Below are 20,074 nucleotides of genomic sequence, written 5' to 3'. Positions count from 1 at the left end.
GAGTTATATTGGTGAGGCATGTATATGGAACAGTTGTGTTTAGTAATATAAGGTCATTGGACCTAGAATGGGTACTATCAAGTTTGATTTCGGTATATTCGGGAGTATAATATTGAAAGTCGGCTCAGAAAGGGATTATGGTTCTGGTTGGGGCGAGAGGGCTCCGTGACTTGTTGATCTGGTAAGTGGTCATGAAATTTCGCATGTTTCTTTTATTATCAACACTGTACGAAGGTTTTGGGATGAGGTTTGGTTCGATATGGGTTTAATACTAGTATGCGGTTGGTTTTGGAGTAGTCACTGCGACCAAGAATGGTTCTACGAGCATGCGAGTTGTGTAATATGTTGGTTGATTATATCCGTGGTTATAGTTATAGCTCGATGCAACTTGTTCGGACTTATACGGTGTGTAAATGTAGGATTTGTGTCTTGAAAGAAATTTTAAAGGTTGGAAATTAAACTCCAAGGTTTATGGGCTAAGGTTAAATTAATGATTTTCAGTTGTATTGTGTAGTCAATCCTTATGTAGGATAGGGTGACGTGGGTTCACCCCCGGGTACGAGTGTGGTAAGATGGAATAGGGATTTGATGGCTTGGAAACAACTCTTGGTACGTTCGAGGACGAACGTATGTTTAAGCGGGGGAGAATGTAACGACCCGGCTGGTCGTTTTGAGTATTACAAGCATGTTTCCCCATTTACTTCTCAACTTGTGCTTTACAGTTGTTGTGTGAATTACCGGGGTAATTTGTTCGGGTCCAGTGAGATTTTTGAAGGAATTGGAACACTTAAATCCAAGGTTTAAAGCTTAAGTTAAAATAGTGACCGGATGCGGACTTATGGGTAAACGACATCGGATTCAAATTTTGATGATTCCAATAGCTCCGTATGGTAATTTTGGACTTAGAAGCGTGTCCGGAAAATTATTTAGAGGTCCGTAGTGGAATTTGACTTGAATTGCCGAAAGTTAAATTTTTGGAAAGTTTGACCGGGGGTTTGACTTTTTGATATCGGGGTCGGAATCCGATTCCGAAAATTTGAATAGGTCTGTAATGTGAAATGTCACTTGTGTGCAAAATTTGAGGTCAATCGGACGTGATTTGATAGGTTTCGACGTCGTTTGTAGAATTTGGAAATTTGCAAATTTATTAGGATTGAATCCGTGTGTAGTTCGTATTTTTTAGGTTGTTAGGTATGATTTGAGGACCCGAGTAGATCCATGTTATGTTATGGAACTTGTTGGTATGTTCAGACGGGGACCCGAGGGCCTCGGGTGAGTTTCGGATGGTTAACGGATTGATTTTTGAATTTGGAAGACTGTTGGAACTGAAGCCTTCTGGTGTAATCGCACCTACGAAAAAGTAGTCGCAGGTGCAAGCTCGCAAGTGCGAGCAGGGGTGCGCTGAAGCGAGGTGCGCAAGTGAGGAAGATGCTTCGCACCTGCGCGAGAAGGAACGCAGATGCGGGCAGAGGGCTGTGAGGCATTGGTCGCAGGTGCGAGGGAAATTTCCACACCTTCGTGAGCGCAGATGCGGACAGATGCGCGCAGAAGCGGAAACTGGGCAGGCGAGTGGAGTCCGCAAATGCGACGTTTTGCTCGCACAAGCGGATGCGCAGGTGCGCGAATCGTGTCCGCAGGTGCAGAAATCGCTCGGGCAGAACCTTAAAATTTAGGGTTCAACATTTTCACCCATTTTCGGATTTTGGAGCTCGGGTTGGGCGATTTTGGAGAGGAAATTTTCCACACAACTTGGGGTAAGTGTTATTAACTCCCTTGTGATTATATTCCATGAATTAATCTTCATTTTTAGTGTACAATTATTGAATCTTCAAGAGAAATAGAAGGAAATTTCTATAATGTCACAAAATGAACTTTTCAAGTTTGAATACCGATTTAGAGTAGGATTTGAGTGAAATTAGTATGGTTGAACTTGTAATTGGATGGGTTGTCGTATTTTGTGAGTTTCGTCGAATTTCGAGACGTGGGCCCCACGGGTGATTTTTGGGACGTAATTTCGGATTTATTGGAAAATATTAGCATTTTGATATGAAATTAATTCTTATAATTTGTGTGGACTGAGTCAAATTATTGTGACTAGATTCGAGTCGTTTGGAAGTTGATACGCGGAGAATGGAATTTCTGGAGCATTGCTTAGCTTGCTTGACATTGGATTTGGCTTGTTCGAGGTAAGTAACTCTTCTAATCTTATAGTTGAGGGTATGAACCCTGAATATATGTATTTCGTGAATTGTTAGGAGGTGACGCACATGCTAGGTGACGGGCGTGTGGGTGTGCACTATAGAAATTGTGACATAATTGTTTCTATGAAATTTTGTAGTTAAATGATATTGGCATTTTGCCATGCGTTTTATGAGTTAGAGAAATTAAGCTGAAAAAGCATATTAAAAATCATGATTGAGGCTATGTGCCAGTATTATTGGGACCCACAGAGGTCATATTGCTTTGAATTATTTGTTTTAAATCGAAAATTCATACTCAGTCATATTCATTTTATTGCCTATCATATCTCAATATCTGTTATTTATTGATACATCATATCATCATTTTTGGGCTATTTTTCATGACATTGTGAGCCCGAGAGACTAGAGAGATTGATGACTGAATGAGGTTGAGGGCCTGATTTGTGAGGATATTTATGAGATCGGGCTGCATGCCGCAGCATGTTGCATATTTATGGGATCGGGCTGCACGCCGCAACATGTTTGATATCGGCCGAGGGCTTGATTGTGAGGATGAGTGTGGATCGGGGCTGCCCGCCTGCAACATACTTTATTATTATAGCACGTGAGTTGTCCGTGCAGCACGTGAGTTATCCGTGCAGATTATAGCGCTTGGGCTGAAGGAGCCCCTCCGGAGTCTGTACACACCTCCAGTGAGCGCAGGTACCTACTGAGTGCGAGTGCCGAGTGCTGAGTGACTGGGAGGCAAGAGTGATTGTGAGGTATGCCCGAGTGGCAAGAGTGATTGTGAGGTATGCCCGAGTGGCAAAAGTGATTGTGAGGTATGCCCGAGTGGCAAGAGTGATTGTGAGGTATGCCCGAGTGGCAAGAGTGATTGTGAGGTATGCCCGAGTGGCACGAGTGACTGTGAGGTTTGCCCGAGGGGCTGTATATGAGTGATGTTCTGCCCGAGGGGCTGTTTATGATTTTATCACTAAATTTCATCGCATTGCCATGCACACATGACATACAGGCATAGAGATGTATTTTTTCCCATGTTGTACAACATCACATCATTTATGATTTCTCACACATTTTGACAGATGGGCATAGTGATGCATTTGTTTTATACGGGTTATCCGAAAGGAAAATGAAATATCCTATTTATTATTGAAAAGATTTTTGGAGAAATTTATTATTTTCAAACTATTCATATTATTGGCAACTTCGGCAAATGATTTAGATTTTCACTGATGTATTTGAAAGAAAGAACTACTATTTATTTTGAAATCATTATTTGACTGAGTATTTTATCCCTGAGTAACTTCTGGTATTATTTGCTTTATGATGTTATAGATTGTTGTGGACTATTTGTTTTCGACCCGACCTTGGTGGAAGCTCGTCACTACTTTCAACCTACGGCTAGGTTTGTTACTTACTCAGTACATGGGGTCGGTTGTACTGATACTACACTTCTGCACATTGCGTGCAGATGTTGGCTGATGTTGTTGATGTGCTCGATGGTTGCGGGACTTGAAGATGTACCTATGTTCCTGTTGTAGATGCCCCTTGTTCAGGGTAGCCTTAGATTTTATAAAAGCTCTGTTTATGTACTATTCAGACAGACTATGTATTTATTTCATTTCCGTTTGTATACTCTATTCTTAGAAGCTCATGATTTGTACTACCAGTTCTTGGGGATTGTATAAGATTAAGATCTTTATTCACTTAAATTGCTTTAATAATTATTATTGAAATTTGTTAGTTGGAAATTGGCTTTCCTAACGGAATGGGTTAGGTAACATCACGACTAGTTGGAATTTGGGTCGTGACAAGATATGAGGCATACAGAAATGATGGGATAAAAATCTGTAAGTTACATAATCTTCCGATTTCTTCTTTCAAAGCATAAATTTCTAAATATTGTATTCTACCTTAACGGCTTAGAAAATGTCAAGGGTCGATATCAAATAAGTAAGGAATACCATATAAAATATCGGTCATCAGTGGAAAGATTAGCTCATAATTATTCGGACTACTAGCGATATAATGCACGATTCTGCCGAGGTAGTTCGGCCCGATCCAGAATAATGTGTACACTGTCGAGGATCGAGCGGCACGAACCATAGATGCATCTATATACTGCCGAGGCGTTCGGCCCGCTCCACAAGAAAAGGAAGGAAGTTACCGAATTACGAGACACGTATTTACAATACATCACATGAGCATAAAAATGAATATAATCTTTACTATTTCTCAATAACTCGCCCACAACTCAAAATGTTAAGGCTTGGGCTAGTGTGCATGTATTTATTTCTCAATCGATTTCAATTATAACTTCAATTAATTAAGCCAGTAGGATGAGTTCGAATAATTCAAATAGTACATGATAAGATCCTAAGTCTGCCCATACATAAACATGTTGTAGCTACGTACGGACTCTCATCACCTCGTGTGTACGTAGCACCTACAACCAGTTGCACGTAACAATAAATATCGCCTAGGGTTTAGTTTCCCCATCACAAGGTTAGACAGGAGACTTACCCCGCTCCGAAGTTTCATAACCGGCTCCAAGGACTCTCAGCACCTCAAACCAAAAGCATGTCGGTCCAAAACTAGTCAAACAATATGCAAACCAATCAAAATATACTATAATACACATAATTAATCAATTTAAACAATTTCCAACTCCGCTCGAAAAGTTGATAAAATCAACCCTCAGGCGGCCCACGTGACCGTATTACGAAAATTTTCGAAGATAAACTTTACCCATAACACCATGAATTTAAATATATAATTTATTCTTTATTCCATGTCCAATTTCGTGGTCAAAATCCAAAAATACCAAATTCTAGATTTTCCATCAAAATCTCACAATTTCTACTAATTTTTATGTTTAAATCATTATACAAACCATGTATTTAACTTGTAATAGGTGGGATTCACTTACCTTGTGTTGCTTGATGAAAATCTCCCCTTGAAGCTCTCCAAAAATCGCCCAACCAAGTGAAAATGAAAGAAAATGGGCCAAATCTCGTTTTTATAAAAACTTCACTGCCCAGACGACTTTTCGCATCTGCGGTCATTTGATCACTTTTGCGGAAGCTTCCTCGCAGATGCGACTTCCCCAAAGGCCGGCATTTTCCGCTTTTGTGGCCATCCAATTGCAGGTGCGCGACTGCTTCTGCGGAAAAACTTCCGCACCTGCGAGCTCCCTAGCTCGAGCACCGTTCCACACCTGTGTGCCCGTGACCGCACATACGGCCCCGCAGGTGCGCTACATCACCCGTATCTGCAATCGACCAGTCCCAGACCACCTCTGCTTCTGCGACACCAGGGCCGCTTCTGCGGGATCGCACCTGCGGCCCTTTTTACGCAGGTGCGATTGCACCAGACACCAACTGCTTCAGCATCTTCTCCCAAGTCCAAACTCGATCCCTTTTCAATATGATTCGCACCCGGGGCCCTCGGGACCCCGTCCAAATATACCAACACATCCCAAAGTACGATACGAACTTAGTCGAAGCCTTAAACCACGTCAAACAACATCAAAATTATGAATCGCGCCTCGAATCAAACTTATAAGTTTTCAAATTTCCAAATTCTATATCTTGTGTCGAAACGTATCAAATCAAGTTTGATTGACCTCAAATTTTACACACAAGTCATAATTGACATTACGGACCTACTCCCACTTCCGGAATCAGAATCTAACCCTGATATATAAAAGTTGACTCCCGGTCAAACTTCCCGAAAAGCATCTAATTTTCAACTTTCGCCAATTGATGTCGGGATGATCTACGGACCTCCAAATCAACATGCAGACACACTCCTAAGACCAAATTCACCATACTGAACTATTTCTAGGCTCGGAATCCCAATCGTACATCGATAATCTCAAAATCTACTCCAACCCAAACTTAGGAAAGTTTTAAACTTTCACAATGCCAACCTTGCGTAATAAGCACCAGAATACTCCCGTGCCATACGATACTCGACCCGAACATATGCCCAAGTCCGAAATCATCATACGAACCTATTGGAACCTTCAAATCCCAATTCCGAGGTCGTTTACTCAAAAGTCCGATCTTAATCAATTCTTCCAACTTAGAACTTCCGAAATTAGAATTTTTCTTTCCAAATCCATTCCGAACTTTCCGAAATTCAATTCCGAGCACACGTACAAGTCATAATACCTGAAGTGAAACTACTCAAGGCCTCAAACCGCCGAACGACGCGCTAGAGCTCAAAACGACCGGTAGGGTCGTTACAGTTGCGTACATCTTACCCTCCTCAGACCCCACTTATGAAAAGCTACTGGGTTTTTTGTTGTTGTTGTTGTTGTTGTTTCACTTTAGCATTATATTATAATCAAAATAATATCATATTTAATGCTAAATTTGATTATGAATTCGTTCAAAATATAAACTGGAGTTTTCTTTATTTAATAAAAATCTATCCCATTTTTTATAATAATTGGTATTTTTATTATATGTCATAACAATTAATTTTTTCTTCTATTTTAACTTTAATATTTCAATTAGTTTTCTTTTTTAATTTTGATCCCCTGCACACAAAAAAAGTTGGCTTTATAGAGAGTAAAGAATGTGGAGGGTAATAAATCTGTTGCAATAAAAATAGTGTACAAAGTTAACGAATGTGGAGGTATTTTTTATAAATAACCAAATCTTTAAAAAATTATGCAATGTTTTAATACACCAAATCAAATAGTGGATAAGAAATAATCTTAGCATAACTAATGTCAGTATGACTAATCTCAGCATTACTAATACCAACACTACTAGTACACCTTATTCAGCACTACTCGTGTACCTTATACCAAATGACCCTAAGATACATATAGCTATAGCAGTGTACAACCTAATAAGGTTGACCTCTTACTATTAAATTTTAGGAAAAATGATCAAAATACCCCTCTACTATATGAAAAGAATCATTTATACCCTCCGTTATATTTTCGATCAATTATAGCCCCTGACGTTATAAAAATGATGTAAAAATATTCTTCCTCCGTCAGGGCCTTCCACCATGGCAGTATCATCCTATATTGCCTGGCATTTGGTGAGGTGGATGCCACATGACATACCACCTCACTACCCAACCCCATTTTCCCCCTCCTCTCATTCTTTTTGCACCATCTCCCACCGTTCCCCCGCCTAACCCAACCCAACCCCGCCACCTTCACCCAATTGTTTTTGAGTTTTTAATTGTATCAAATTATAAATAACTGAAGCTGCAACTCACAATTAAGAACTCTAACAATCCAAGATAAAATTCATTATTCACAATTACCTTAGCAATTATTGGACAAAACAGAAAAATTGGTAACATTCTTAACATAAGTATAAACACTTCTTTAGTCTTTACTATCGCTCACAAAGGAGATGCTAGCAAGAGTTTCAAATTATCATTTATAGAGTTCAAATAGCACAAACACCAACTTGCATTTTCATGGGTTAGTAGTGTCACCAAATTGAATAAGCTTAAACGGATTATAATGGGATTTTCTTTTATAAATTATCTTTAATTACAACAACAACAACATACCCAGTAGTTTCTCACAAGTGGGGTTTGGGAAGGGTAAGATGTACGCAACCTTACCCCTAACACTGGAACGACAGAGAGTCTGTTTCCGATAGACCCTCGGCTAAAGAACGACTGAAAAAGAAAAGGTAATTGCAACAAGTGGGAATAATAGTAAGATAAAATAAGATCGAATTCAAGAATGCAGTCAAACTCTAGGTAATAATAGCCTATATGAATAAAAGATAACTTGCTAACACTAATGCTAGCGAACTGAGTAAGACAAAGAGAAATGCTGGACTACCTACTAACCTTCTACCCTAATCTTTGACCTCCACACCCTCATGTCTAGGGTCATGTCCTCAGTCAGCTCCAGTTGCGCCATGTCCCGCCTAATAACCTCTCTCCAAGACTTTTTAGGCCTACCTCTACTCCTCATGCTGCCCACCGAGGTTAACCCTCACACCTTCTAACTGGGATTTCTATACTTCTCCTCTTAATATGCCCGAACCATCTCAACCTCGCCTCCCGCATCTTATCCTCCATAGGGGCCACTCCCACCTTTTCCCGAATAACTTCATTCCTAATCTTATCGAACCAGGTATCCCCACGCATCCACCTCAACATCCTCATCTCAACTACTTTTAGCTTCTGGGTATGAGAGTTCTTGACCAGCCAACACTTTGCTCCATACAACATAGTCGGTCTAACTACAACCTTGTAGAATTTACCTTTAAGCCTCAGCGGCACATTCTTATCACACAAGACACGGGAAGCGAACCTCCACTTCATCCATCCTACTCTGAAACGATGCATGACATCTTCATCAATCTCCCTGTTACCTTGTATTATAGATCCAAGATACTTGAAACTACCTCTCTTGGAGATGACTTGCGTATTAAGCCTCACCTCCATATCCCCTTCATGGGTACCGTTGCTGAACTTGCACTCCATGTACTCCATCTTGGTCCTGCTCAACTTGAAACCCTTAGACTCTAAGGTCTGCCTCCAAACCTCCAGCCTCTCGTTAACATCATCTCGCGTCTCGTCAATTAAAACTATGTCATCAGCAAATAACATACACCATGGCACATCACCCTGAATGTGTCTCGTCAATGCGTCCAGCGCCAAGGAAAATAGTTAATCTCTGGTGCAACCTCATCATAATCGGAAAGTGTCCCGAGTCTCCTCCTGCTGCCCTAACCCGAGTCTTAGCTTCATCATAGATGTCCTTAATCACTCTAATGTAGGCTACTGGGACCCCTTTAGCCTCCAAGCATCGCCAGAGCACCTCTCTCGCGACTTTGTCATGTACTTTTTCTTGGTTAATGAACACCATGTGCAAGTCCTTCTTCATCTCCCTATACCGCTCCACCAATCTCCTCACAATGTGAATGGCTTCCATAGTCGAACGCCTCGGCATGAAACCGAACTGGTTCTCAGAAATGTACGCACTGGTCCTCACCCTCTCCCAAACTTTCATAATATGGCTTAGCAGCCTAATCCCACTATATTATTACAACTTTGGATATCACCCTTATTTTTATACAAAGGAATCATAGTACTCCACCTCCAATCATCGAGCATTTTCTTCGTCCTAAAAATGACGTTGAACAGCCTAGTGAGCCACTCCAAACCTGCCCTAGCCGCATTCTTCCAAAATTTCACAAGTATTTCATCTGACCCGGTAGCTCTACCCATGTGCATCTTACGCATAGCCCACTCGACCTCCTCTACTCTTATACGCCTACAATACTCGAAATCCCGGCGCATCTAGGACTGCTCCAAGTGGCCCAACACAATGTCCCTATCACCCTCTTCGTTCAGGATTTTATGGAAATATGAATCCTTTAGCACCACTGCTTTGGAACTGGGTTTGCTTGAAAAATATTTAGAACAGACGTATGAAAGCTTAATCCCTCCCAAAGTGCACATTCATTAAATAATTCTAGCACTTTTAGGATAAAAATTGTAATTAAGATGATTTTGGTGCTACCTGTTAAAGAAGAGTTGGGCTACTGTGATGAAAGGTCAGAAAAATGATTTTGATAACAGTGGTAAAATTGTACTGAAGGTGATTGTTAACGGAGGTGGTGAGTGGAAAGCATAGGAAAAAAAAATGAAAGAATCATGTCAAGAATGGTGATCAGATGATGGTGGAAAAATATTTGTGTGGTGAAGGAGGAGGTGGCGGTGGTAGTGGTTGGGTGGGAGGAGGGCTAAAATGAATCGGAGGTGGCAATTCACGTGGCGGCATGGTAGGATTATGTTGTCGCGGTAGAAAGTTGCAACGGAAGAGGAGTATTTTTAAATCAGTTTTATAATGTTGGGGGAGGGTATAAATGATAAAGGGGTATTTTTAACCCTTTCCGTAGTAAATTTGAAGTGTGAAACTAATACCGTTTTCCTTGTTAGAACAAAAGAGCAACGTGGTACGCTGTGCTGGACTTGCTTATTCTCTACGCCCATAAAATAAAATCCCCGATTCTCCAATCCCGTAACGCTTTCTCCGAGAGCAAAAATGGCGAGCGGCGGCGGTGGAGGAAAAGTTTCCTTCAAAGTCACTCTTACTTCCGATCCCAAATTGCCCTTCAAAGTGTCTGTATTATTTTGATTTCTGATTTCTGAATTTCTCTTTTCTCTTTGTTCTTTCTTTCACCTTTTTGTTTTTCAGTTTTAGCGTTCCAGAAGCTGCTCCATTCACAGCTGTCCTCAAATTTGCTGCCGAGGAATTCAAAGTTCCTCCACAAACTAGCGCCATTATCACTAATGGTAAACTTCTCTAATGATTCAACATTAGATAGTTTTACTAATACTATTGTAATTCACGGCACCAGCAACTACTACGCGTTAGAGTCTACTGTATGAATCCTCAATATCATAAATGCTTGTTTGTCTCTACAATATTTCTATATTATTTAATTAAGGATTATCTAACACTAGGGGTCTGGTACTGTAATTCACCTTAGTAAAAAAAAAGGCTCTTATTTGAAAATTTGATTTTTGAGATTGAGAAGATAAATATGTGTTCCTTATATGCGGCGAAGGGAAAATCAATTTTTAGCACCCAAAGTGTAGCCTAGTGCCAATGAAGTGGCTAGAGTACTATTAGGTGTCAGGTTCAAATTTCAGTGGAAAGAAATACATTAGATTATTTCTTCCCATCCATCAAAGTTTTGTGTACAAAGTTATCCGGTATTTGGTGGAGGTAGCTGGCAAGACACCACCATTATAAAAAAAGTATCTCTTGTATTATTTATTTTTTCCTTTTTTTTTTGTTTTTCTATGATATTTTGTTCATTAGTCTCATGAGAACTTGGGAGCAAAAACAATTTGGAATTTGTTTTTCACTTATTGCTAGTATTATAAGAAAAGGCAGGAGTTTTTACTAAATGTAAGCTATGTTTTGACTCTATTTTTCTTTCCTTTTTATCTTATTTTGCAGATGGGGTGGGGATTAACCCACAGCAAAGTGCTGGTAAGTTTACACTTTGCATTGAATATTTTACGGTTACCTCCTGTATGTTACTTGGCTTGCAACACTTATTTGTTTTATGGATAATAAACAATCTGGGAATTGGGAGTTGTGAATAACTTACTTTCTACGTATGAGAGAAATCTAGTGCACTTAAAAAGGTCATACAATCTTAGAGGACTTGTGGATTGCTTAAAGAAAATATCTTTGAGGCTTTGAGCTTTTTGATAAAAGCCAGAGGTGTCTCACGGGAAGAGATGGTGTAATGCCTCCACTGGAAATTTCTCGACGGAGGTATAAAATCATTATTGCAACTTCAGTAGATTTTTAACCCAATTTATATAAGAAGTTTATGACAGTAAATGAGTTGTTACAAACATAGGATCTTTGTGGGTGTGGATAAGTAGAGTTGTTACGAAGTTTCCTACCAGTGTTGATGAAGAGTAACAAAGAATTGAAAGTAGTCAAGAATCAATAGTCAATTCCAATAAGTTAAGTTTATAATGAGAAGTGCTAGAATAAGCTTTTAGTCAAAGACATGCAATTCTAATTCCAATAGTTTGCTTTCCTTTTCTTTTAAATATTATATAATTTGAGAAGTGCTAGAATAAACTTTGACACATTGTTTTCTTCTACAGGATAAGTTTCAACCATAGTATCTTCTTTTACGACAAATTATATACTAGTATTTAATTGAAATTGACATTTTAAACTTCTTGTCCCATCTGTTAAAAAAAATCATTTTAAACTTTTTATCCAATCAAATACCGTCATATAAAATGGGACACAAAAAGTATCTCGAAACTGAGCAAGCTTGCTTGTTGCTCCCCATGTTGCATATTTACCTTGCCAGCTCCCAACATCTTCTCCTCGATCTTTTATTCGAGTGTGATCTGCCTGAGTTATTTTCTTTTTCTTGAATATCCTAGCTCAAGGTTCTCGTACTTGGCATTTAAAATGAATCCACTCATTTTCCTCAATACTGCACTTATCCATCTTCTGGGCATCCATACGATCAGTATGTATTAGGAGGCTACTAATGTATCAACCATGACAGTGATGTGCAGGACCATCCTTCGCAGTTGGTTTATACTTCTGCGTAAACTATGGTCCTTGACCTCATTCAGTGTAATTGAAACCCTCTCTTAGATTATGATTTGTTGGTACGAGTACTTTGCAAACTCTTTACCTGTTCTATGGGAATTATCTAAGTGAGCTTCTTGCCTTTTAACTTGAATTTATACCTAATTCTATGTCTGTTGTGAGACTGACCTAAAGATATAGAAGAAAAAAGGAAAGGGTTCTGATCTGCACATATGCATATTAGACCTTTAACTTCAGCACTTCGTGCTAGAAAATACGTTTTCCTTTTTCTTTTTGTAATATATACCAAGAGGCTCCGTCCTTCATTTGCAAGAGACCTTACTTTTTGAATTGATTTTGGCTTGGTGATTGATGAAACCTGGATCCATTTGGAAAGTTTGACTTTTTGACTTCCGTAGTTCATAAGTTGGTGGAAGAGACTTTTCAGTGCATATATTGGTGGAAAAGACTTTTGTTTCTCCCTTTATGTTGCTAAGCTTCATAGTCTGAGTGCCTCAAGTCTTGCAATCCTTTCCAGAACTTTTACTGTCCGGTAAAGTTCTTTAATCCTACAATTTTTCCCCACCAAGTCAATCCTATAACTTTGATATAAGCAATTTGACGTCAAGCCTCTTCCTCTAAAACACTTTCAGAAGCAAAATCAGATCTTTCTATTTCTAGTCCTTCCTGCCACCTACTATCCCTATGTCGTGCCACTACACCTCCAAAATGTTATTTTGCATTTAGGAAATATAGGTCAGGATATGCAGTCTTGCCAACTAAGAAGAAACATTACTCTTAGAATGCCTTGTCATGCTTGACTCTTCTTTCAAAGGTGGTGAAGTAAGGAGAAAATGTTGTATAAATTCTGATCTGTGTAGGATTCAGATATTGTGTATGGGAATTTTGTGGACATTACAAGTGCAGGAGAAATCTGAGTTCATGCTGTCATTTAGAATAATTCTATGCCCGAGTTTTTCAAAATAGATTCTTCTAAAGTCTGGTCATGTTCTGTGTTTGCATTTATATTAATAGGGGGCAGTTTTAGTTTTTTTTTTTTTTTTTTTTTTCCTTTTGGATATTTCGATGAAGTTGTTCGTTTGTGTCCCTAAAGTCAAGACTGGAGATCTTAGGAGTAACTGATAAGTGGTCACAAGTCTATTTGGCAATTGCTGAGAAAAACTCAACTTCCGACGTGTTATCCTGCCTAGTTACCAAGTAATTTGCTTCTTGAAGGCCTATTGCTTACTTGTGTTTCAGGCCAACTTTCTTATTTGCTTACTTGGCTGTCTCCATGTTTACATGCTTTTAACAGTGCAGTGCATATTATCTTTAATGACTATTGCATGCACTCGTAAAGTGGAACTTCTTGAGTTATGTCTCCTTAGCTGTCCTAAACCGGATGGTTTGTTTTTAATCCTGACGGGATAGTAATCTTATGCGCAGATGCTGTTCACCTTTCTGCACCCAATCTGATTATATCTGGTGTTATAATTTTTCTTTTCAACTCAAATTGCTTTTCAGGTAATGTCTTTCTTAAACATGGCTCTGAACTGCGGTTGATTCCTCGCGATAGGGTCGGTGCTCCCGGGTTGTCATTTTGAGCATATGCCCAAGTATTTCATCTGCTTCTTATCCCCTATTGAGTAGCACTTCATGGTGAAATGTGCTGCAACTTTCGATGTTGTAATATCAAGTATAGTTGAATGTGAAACAGAATAAATAATGCTTTTCGTCCGGGGACTAATAAATATGTTGTGGATTAAACTTTTGTTGAGATTTCTAAGTGTTAATCTGCAATGGGGTACGTGATTAATATTTTTACTGATTATTTGATGTATGTAGGTGATAGTCATTCTATGATTTCAATAGCTTTTTGATGCTTGTAATCTCACTTTTTAGCTTGGAGCTCTGTTGGTAAAATTTTTGAATCTCCTTCTAATATTTGGCATCGAGCGGAGAATAATGGCAATTCGTGATAAATATACTCGGAGCTTTCTCTCCGTTGTATTCTATTGGATTCAAAGGGAAACGTGGCATATAATAGTTGAAAATGATGACACAAGAAGTAAAGAGAAATTCAGCGAAGGTATGACAGCTAACTTGTTCCTTGGACAGTCACAAGATATTCTTCCTCAAAGAAGCCATTCAAGGAAAGTAGTAGGGTGAAGATTTCCCATTCTTTCCAGTTTGTTTTGTTTTGGTGATATATGGTCTAGTTGTTATATGAACGTTTGATATGATAACAGATTCAAAATATCCATCAACAATTCCAAGAAAAAATCAGCATATCGATCAAGGCGTAAAATAAAAAACTGAAAGGCAAAACAAGGAAGAAAAGGGTTTGGCAAACTCATGTATAATTAGAGATCAAGAAATGCCACTAAAATTCTTGATGGCCACTAGCATTGTCCTGTGGGATAGAGCCATTCCAAAGTGAAGGCTATATACATTAAATAGGAACCTTGTTTAATCTCTTTTACCCCCACAAATGGTGCTGAACTCACCCTCTCATAGCTCTCTCATGGATGGCATAATATTCCATTTTGAGTATCTTGATATGTTGTGGACAATGCTGATAATGTAATATGGAAATCGCTATCTAAAGGTATTGAGCTCGTACTCTCTCCCAGTTCTGCTCCAACCACTGCTTCGCGTCCTCCTCCCCAAATTTTTCACTCCTGAGTATATGAAGAAAAAGATAGAAAAATATCAATTGAGATTGTGAAGACTTATATATAGGTTCAACAAAAATTTGAGTAAGTATCCTTTGAGAAATCCTAAAAGATGGTCTATTACACGCAAACTTGTCCAGACTCTTTGAAAAAGGAGTAGCAGAAATGACTTCTGTCGTATCAAACATACTACAGATGGAAAAAGTACCAAAGTAAAGTGAAGATCATTATTCACTTAAAAGGAAAAAAAAGGGAAGTGAAATGGATAGCAGCAAGAAACCAACCTAGCAAAGTTGATGCATTGTAAAACATATTATGAGGAAAGCATGAAACAGATTACAAAAACAAACATAGATATATAGAGGAGATTCAGGAAAAAATAATTCTAGCGTTTTTTATTCTCATTTGATGTCCCTTTTTATTAGGTAGCAGAAAGGACTAATCTCAGAAATGTTTACAGTTTACACCAGATTTCCTATGCTTCTTCTTATGTTCAGTGGAACGAATGTGGCACAGCAGAATTTGAAATACCTGAATCTGACACGACTTAGCTCTCTAGTGCCATCCGCTAATTGTCTGATGGTTATATAAACTCCAGGTTCATCTTGTTCTATCCATTCTGACTCCATGTCACTAGCATTACTTACAGAAATTGAAGCCTCATCCCTAGAGGAAGTTGTCGTCCTTGACGCCTCCATAGATGACATCTCACTACCCTTGGGGAAACCAGAGGCATAAGCATTTGAACCACCGTTATATTGCTGGCTTTCCCTTGCAGAACCAAGCCTTGAATAATTTGAATCTCTCTGCAAAAAGATCTTAAATTTCATTAACTTGTGCTTGCTTCATGTTGCATGCGTCGATAAATATTCCAAATCTGAGTGGTTAATTAACAAAGTAATGGAGGTATTTGGTTCGCTACTTCAGCTAGTGATCATATTCTTATACAAGTTGAACAACTTAAGTTATATTAGCCTTAAGTGGTTTTATGCTATGTTGCTCTGATCTTCCAAAACATGCTGCTGCACCGCTGTCGGATTTTCCAAAAACAATGCATCTTTGGAGGATGCGACACGGGTACGACAGCATTTTTGGAGGATACGAGCAACATAAGTTTTATACTAGGAAAGTAGAAGCATTGATGAACTGTGGCTGTTCATGAATATAATTTGAATTAAACTAATCTGCATGGACTTATAATCGATGATCTGGATTAACATTTGAGGTCAATGCTGCAGTAAAGTAAATACATTGCAAGAAGGTGAAGCTGGCATACCCCATCCTCAGACTGTGAGGTAGTGCTAAGAGCTTGCTTATTGAATCTCTGAACATTGTAAAGCTCCATAATCCTGTCAAAATTCTCACCCCACCATCTTTGAGCTTGCCATTTGTTGAACATGTCACGACTTCAAATTAAAACAACGAGTCAAGTTAACGTCTAAACAATAAAATAATCATTTCAACAAAGAATAACAACTATGCTTCAATAAAAAGCTAGTTGGGATTAGTTATATTAATCTTCATTACCCACTTATTAGCATTATGCAAATAAGAATGTTTACATATCATGTTTCCCATACTCTTAGGGAGCGAGAGATAACGAATAGATACCTAAAGCGGATTCTTTTAAGATCATTTCCACCATGAGGGAGAGAAACGAAAGTAATCTGAATGCCAGGCTCCACATGTGCTGTCCACTCCTTAGCATCCTCTTCTTCTAGCACCACATCATCACTTAATTCTCCAGCTAATCTTGAATCAGGTCTAGCTGGTGTTTGGAGATGACCGGTACTCGCAAAATCCCAAGCTGGAGTTGAATTAGAACTTCCTGTTTGGTAATGGTAACAAACTCCCTCTGAGATTGCATCAAAATCTGGATATGGATATGGATATGGATACGGATATGGTCTATGCCCTTTCCTGTAACTGCTAGTGGGCGTACTTGACTTGCATCTATAAGCACCCGAGACCTTCAATGCAATATCCTTTATCTGCAAATGTTCATAACAAGATATAGAGTAGTAGTTCTCAAGCTGTACAGAATGAGTAAAATGGGTTCTTAATAAGATGATGCACAAGAAATATCAGAGCTTAAGCTTAGATACAATATCAGTGGAGACAAATAACCGTAGGTGATTTCTTCAATATGCTTAAGCTTTAGTGGGAAGATTCACCAAGTGCTTATATTGGTGGGAGATAACAAGTATGTGATGCACAGTGGGATAGTCTAAGTGTGTGTAAACTGGTCCAAACACCACTATTATCCCCAAAAAAGAATCATAGCTTAAGGTTTTTGTAACAGTAGCAAATTCCAAGGCCAAAATTTGGTCAAACCCATGCCGAAATAGATGTAACATTCTTTTATAGCAGATACTTAAATCAAACAGTTGAATTTTGTATAAAAAAGTATCTATTTAAACCAAGATTATACCTATGTCACAAAATAATTAGTAGGTTCAGAAAAATGTCACTATGGCCCCTAAATCGATGACCCCTATTTTGCAGTCAAATTTTAGTTTAATAATTCAGTAATAAAATTAAAATGTACAGCTGATTTCAGCATCCTAACAATTACTGCTGAACGGTCAGCAGCAATACAGAAACAGGAGCACTTGTCTTGTCCAAAACAAGAGTGATATAACTGTTTGATTGTCCTTAAGATATGTAGTACAACTTTCTTGCTTCCACAGATTATATCCACAACTTAGTATTTTCATTCCATTTATCTAAAAGTCTCGGTCAACCAAACGGAGTAAAAAATAAAAACCAGAAGCAGGAAAAGAGTAGGTGAGGGTGTAGGAGTAGAACCTGAGCCGTCAGACTTTTGACAGAATCTTTAGTATTGGGAACTTCTTCTCCACCATCATCTTCCACCTTTTGCTTACATGTGATACATGTCAACATTTTCTCTTTTCTTTTGTTCCTCTCTTCTACGCTCTATATATATTCAGTATTCTCCTCTCTTCTTCTAACTGCAAATGAAAAATAAACGAATCATGAAATATAAATAACCATTCATTATATAACACTGATTTGTGATATTCATTTTGCTGACAAGATCAGTTTAGATCATTCTTTTGAATTATAAAAAGCACAAGTTTCCTCTAATAATAAGATATTGGGAGGATATGCATTTATTTTCACTCACAATCTTTTAAGTTAAAACATTCATAGCAATTGATATTATTTCCTAATAAAGAAAAGCTGGATAAAGAAAATTCAAATTGATCCGTTGAAGTTTTAGGTTAAAATGTGAACGAAAAAGGTAATTCTACAAGTTGGTAATTAACCTGCTATCTCACTTCATTGACATTTGGGTGGAAAACATTTGTGAAAATTTGGACCACTACTTGTTCAAAAATGGCAATAGGAAACTAAAGAGAAAGGACAATAAATTGGACGACATATATTAAAAGGTAAGTTTACTGAAATCATCTTCCAAATCAAAGGATGATTTATAATCACGAAAAAAAATTAATTTTTCTTTTTTAAAAACTCCATGCCTGCCACACAACTTGGGAAGGAGGGAGTAGACAGTACAGAGTAGAACGGAAGTTTCTGACACATATTCATGATCGTCATTCTTCAGTACGATAAGCTCCTTTTATTCTCCTTTCCTTACTCAATACGTACACTAATACATACATATACATATATGAAGTATATCAATCAATATGGAGAGAGAAACTAAAGCAAGTAGAGATCGACAAGAGAGAGAGAAAAGGAATATATATGGCAGCAGCTGCAGAGTAGAAGTTGGAATGGGAAAGATGGGAATTCTGGTCTGGAGAATGAATGACCAATCGCTTTAGAGATGAACCAGCAGTTGTCGACCTCTGAAAGCGGCCATTGAATGGACAAACTGACAAAAGTAGTACTTAACAATTGTGGCTCGTGTTCGAGTTCTGGGTATAAAAAAAATCATTGTTAGGGAGCGCTCTCCCCTAATGGGGTCCTACGCGACACGAATTCAAATATAGTCAGGCTCCAATACGGATACCGGACACTATGTGGTAAACTAAAAAAAAATAGCGACTAACCTAACTATAAAAAATACAAAATAATTAACCCAAATAGTTGTACACCTAATTTCTTAAGCTAAAAATAACCGTGAGATATATAATACTATATGCAAAATTCATATATAATATGTATATAACGGTATATAATTAATATAGTATAATCTATGTATATCGATTAAAAAAAAATAGTGAATCTGACCGACTATTTGGATAACAATCCCAAAAATATACTACTCCTTACTACTATTCCACTAAGTACAAAGATAACAAAACCATCAAACCCAAAACAAACACATAAGATAATTAGTTGTACAATAGTTGAAGTTGAAGTGACAACATTAAAACTTAATATTCAAAACTTAGCATATGGAAATTAGTTGAACTCTTTCTATCGGTTTTTCTACGGCTAACATACCTGAGTCTTAGTTGAGAATATCACATTGATCTCCATTTTCAACTAAGAAAAAATTCTTGTTTGCGCCTTTTGGTAAAACAACGAGACCATTAAGCCGGAGTAAACAATCTCTCACTAGTGCACAAAGAATATGATAAATTAGTACGCACTAGTCGAAAAATTTTCCTATTCATTTTTTAATATTATGTAACTTAGGAAGACTTTTAGAAAAAATATTTAAAAAATCGAATACATTAATTTAAAAAAAAAAAAGCAAAAAAGAAGAAATTTTAGAAACAGAAAAACTGCATACCTCAAACGACTACTAGAGTAGATAATCAGCTGAAACCCACTGGTGAAATGGTTTCCAGAGCAATAATCTGATTTGCTCTTTTCTTGTTACATATTTGGATCAAATAATTAAGAAAAAATAGGCGGGAAAATCATTAAGCAAATCCCCAGAGATATCAAGTCAAATAAAAAAGAAGAGTGAAGAATCCCTGGCATTAAGCTTCCGTTACATATTCAAAGAATCTTCAGTAGAAATACGGCAAATCTTACGCCGACGATCAATGAGGAGATTCTGAAGCACTTGAAAACAGGAAGTTTCAGATTCACAGATTCCGTTTTTACGTTAATATATAGCAAAAGGAAGCAGAAAAATCTAAGAAATATATGTAATGTTTTGAAGGAATATAAAT

General features: G+C 38.0%; 2 protein-coding genes across 4 annotated transcripts; one reads left to right on the top strand and one right to left on the bottom strand.

Annotated features, from left to right (window-relative positions):
* The first annotated feature begins 10,142 nt into the window (after positions 1-10,142).
* LOC104103826 (ubiquitin-fold modifier 1-like) lies at positions 10,143-14,110 on the top strand. The gene is made up of 5 exons (XM_070192239.1): positions 10,143-10,322; positions 10,399-10,496; positions 11,170-11,202; positions 13,807-13,898; positions 13,930-14,110. Exons 1-4 carry the CDS (start codon positions 10,246-10,248, stop codon positions 13,884-13,886), a joined length of 288 nt encoding a protein of 95 aa, XP_070048340.1. The 5' UTR covers positions 10,143-10,245; the 3' UTR covers positions 13,887-13,898; positions 13,930-14,110.
* A 463-nt stretch (positions 14,111-14,573) lies between these two features.
* Positions 14,574-20,074, bottom strand: LOC104103827 (protein BREVIS RADIX-like). 3 transcript variants are annotated; one of them, XM_070192238.1, is made up of 7 exons: positions 19,687-20,074; positions 19,395-19,508; positions 17,766-17,929; positions 16,569-16,948; positions 16,234-16,363; positions 15,489-15,763; positions 14,574-14,963 (listed from the first exon to the last, which is right to left on the bottom strand). In XM_070192238.1, the coding sequence occupies exons 3-7, from the start codon at positions 17,859-17,861 to the stop codon at positions 14,885-14,887; spliced, it is 960 nt and encodes a 319-aa protein (XP_070048339.1). In that variant the 5' UTR covers positions 17,862-17,929; positions 19,395-19,508; positions 19,687-20,074; the 3' UTR covers positions 14,574-14,884. The 3 variants fall into 3 exon arrangements, with proteins under 3 accessions (XP_070048339.1, XP_009610054.1, XP_009610056.1); XM_009611759.4 differs by lacking the exon at positions 19,395-19,508; XM_009611761.4 differs by lacking the exons at positions 19,395-19,508; positions 19,687-20,074 and adding an exon at positions 18,498-18,937.

This window comes from Nicotiana tomentosiformis, chromosome 12, assembly GCF_000390325.3.
Source record: "Nicotiana tomentosiformis chromosome 12, ASM39032v3, whole genome shotgun sequence".
Lineage (NCBI taxonomy): Eukaryota > Viridiplantae > Streptophyta > Magnoliopsida > Solanales > Solanaceae > Nicotiana > Nicotiana tomentosiformis.
This window is presented reverse-complemented; position numbering and strand designations above follow the sequence as displayed.

Excerpts from the sequence above, each read along its gene's own strand:
- LOC104103826 (XM_070192239.1), top strand. The coding sequence starts at position 10,246 with ATGGCGAGCGGCGGCGGTGGAGGAAAAGTTTCCTTCAAAGTCACTCTT. Across the intron at positions 10,323-10,398 it reads CCCAAATTGCCCTTCAAAGT|TTTTAGCGTTCCAGAAGCTG; the intron begins GTCTGTATTATT and ends TTTGTTTTTCAG. Across the intron at positions 11,203-13,806 it reads TAACCCACAGCAAAGTGCTG|GTAATGTCTTTCTTAAACAT; the intron begins GTAAGTTTACAC and ends ATTGCTTTTCAG.
- LOC104103827 (XM_070192238.1), bottom strand. The coding sequence starts at position 17,861 with ATGTTGACATGTATCACATGTAAGCAAAAGGTGGAAGATGATGGTGGA. Across the intron at positions 16,364-16,568 it reads CTTAAAAGAATCCGCTTTAG|TCGTGACATGTTCAACAAAT; the intron begins GTATCTATTCGT and ends TTTAATTTGAAG. Across the intron at positions 15,764-16,233 it reads CCTCACAGTCTGAGGATGGG|AGAGATTCAAATTATTCAAG; the intron begins GTATGCCAGCTT and ends ATCTTTTTGCAG.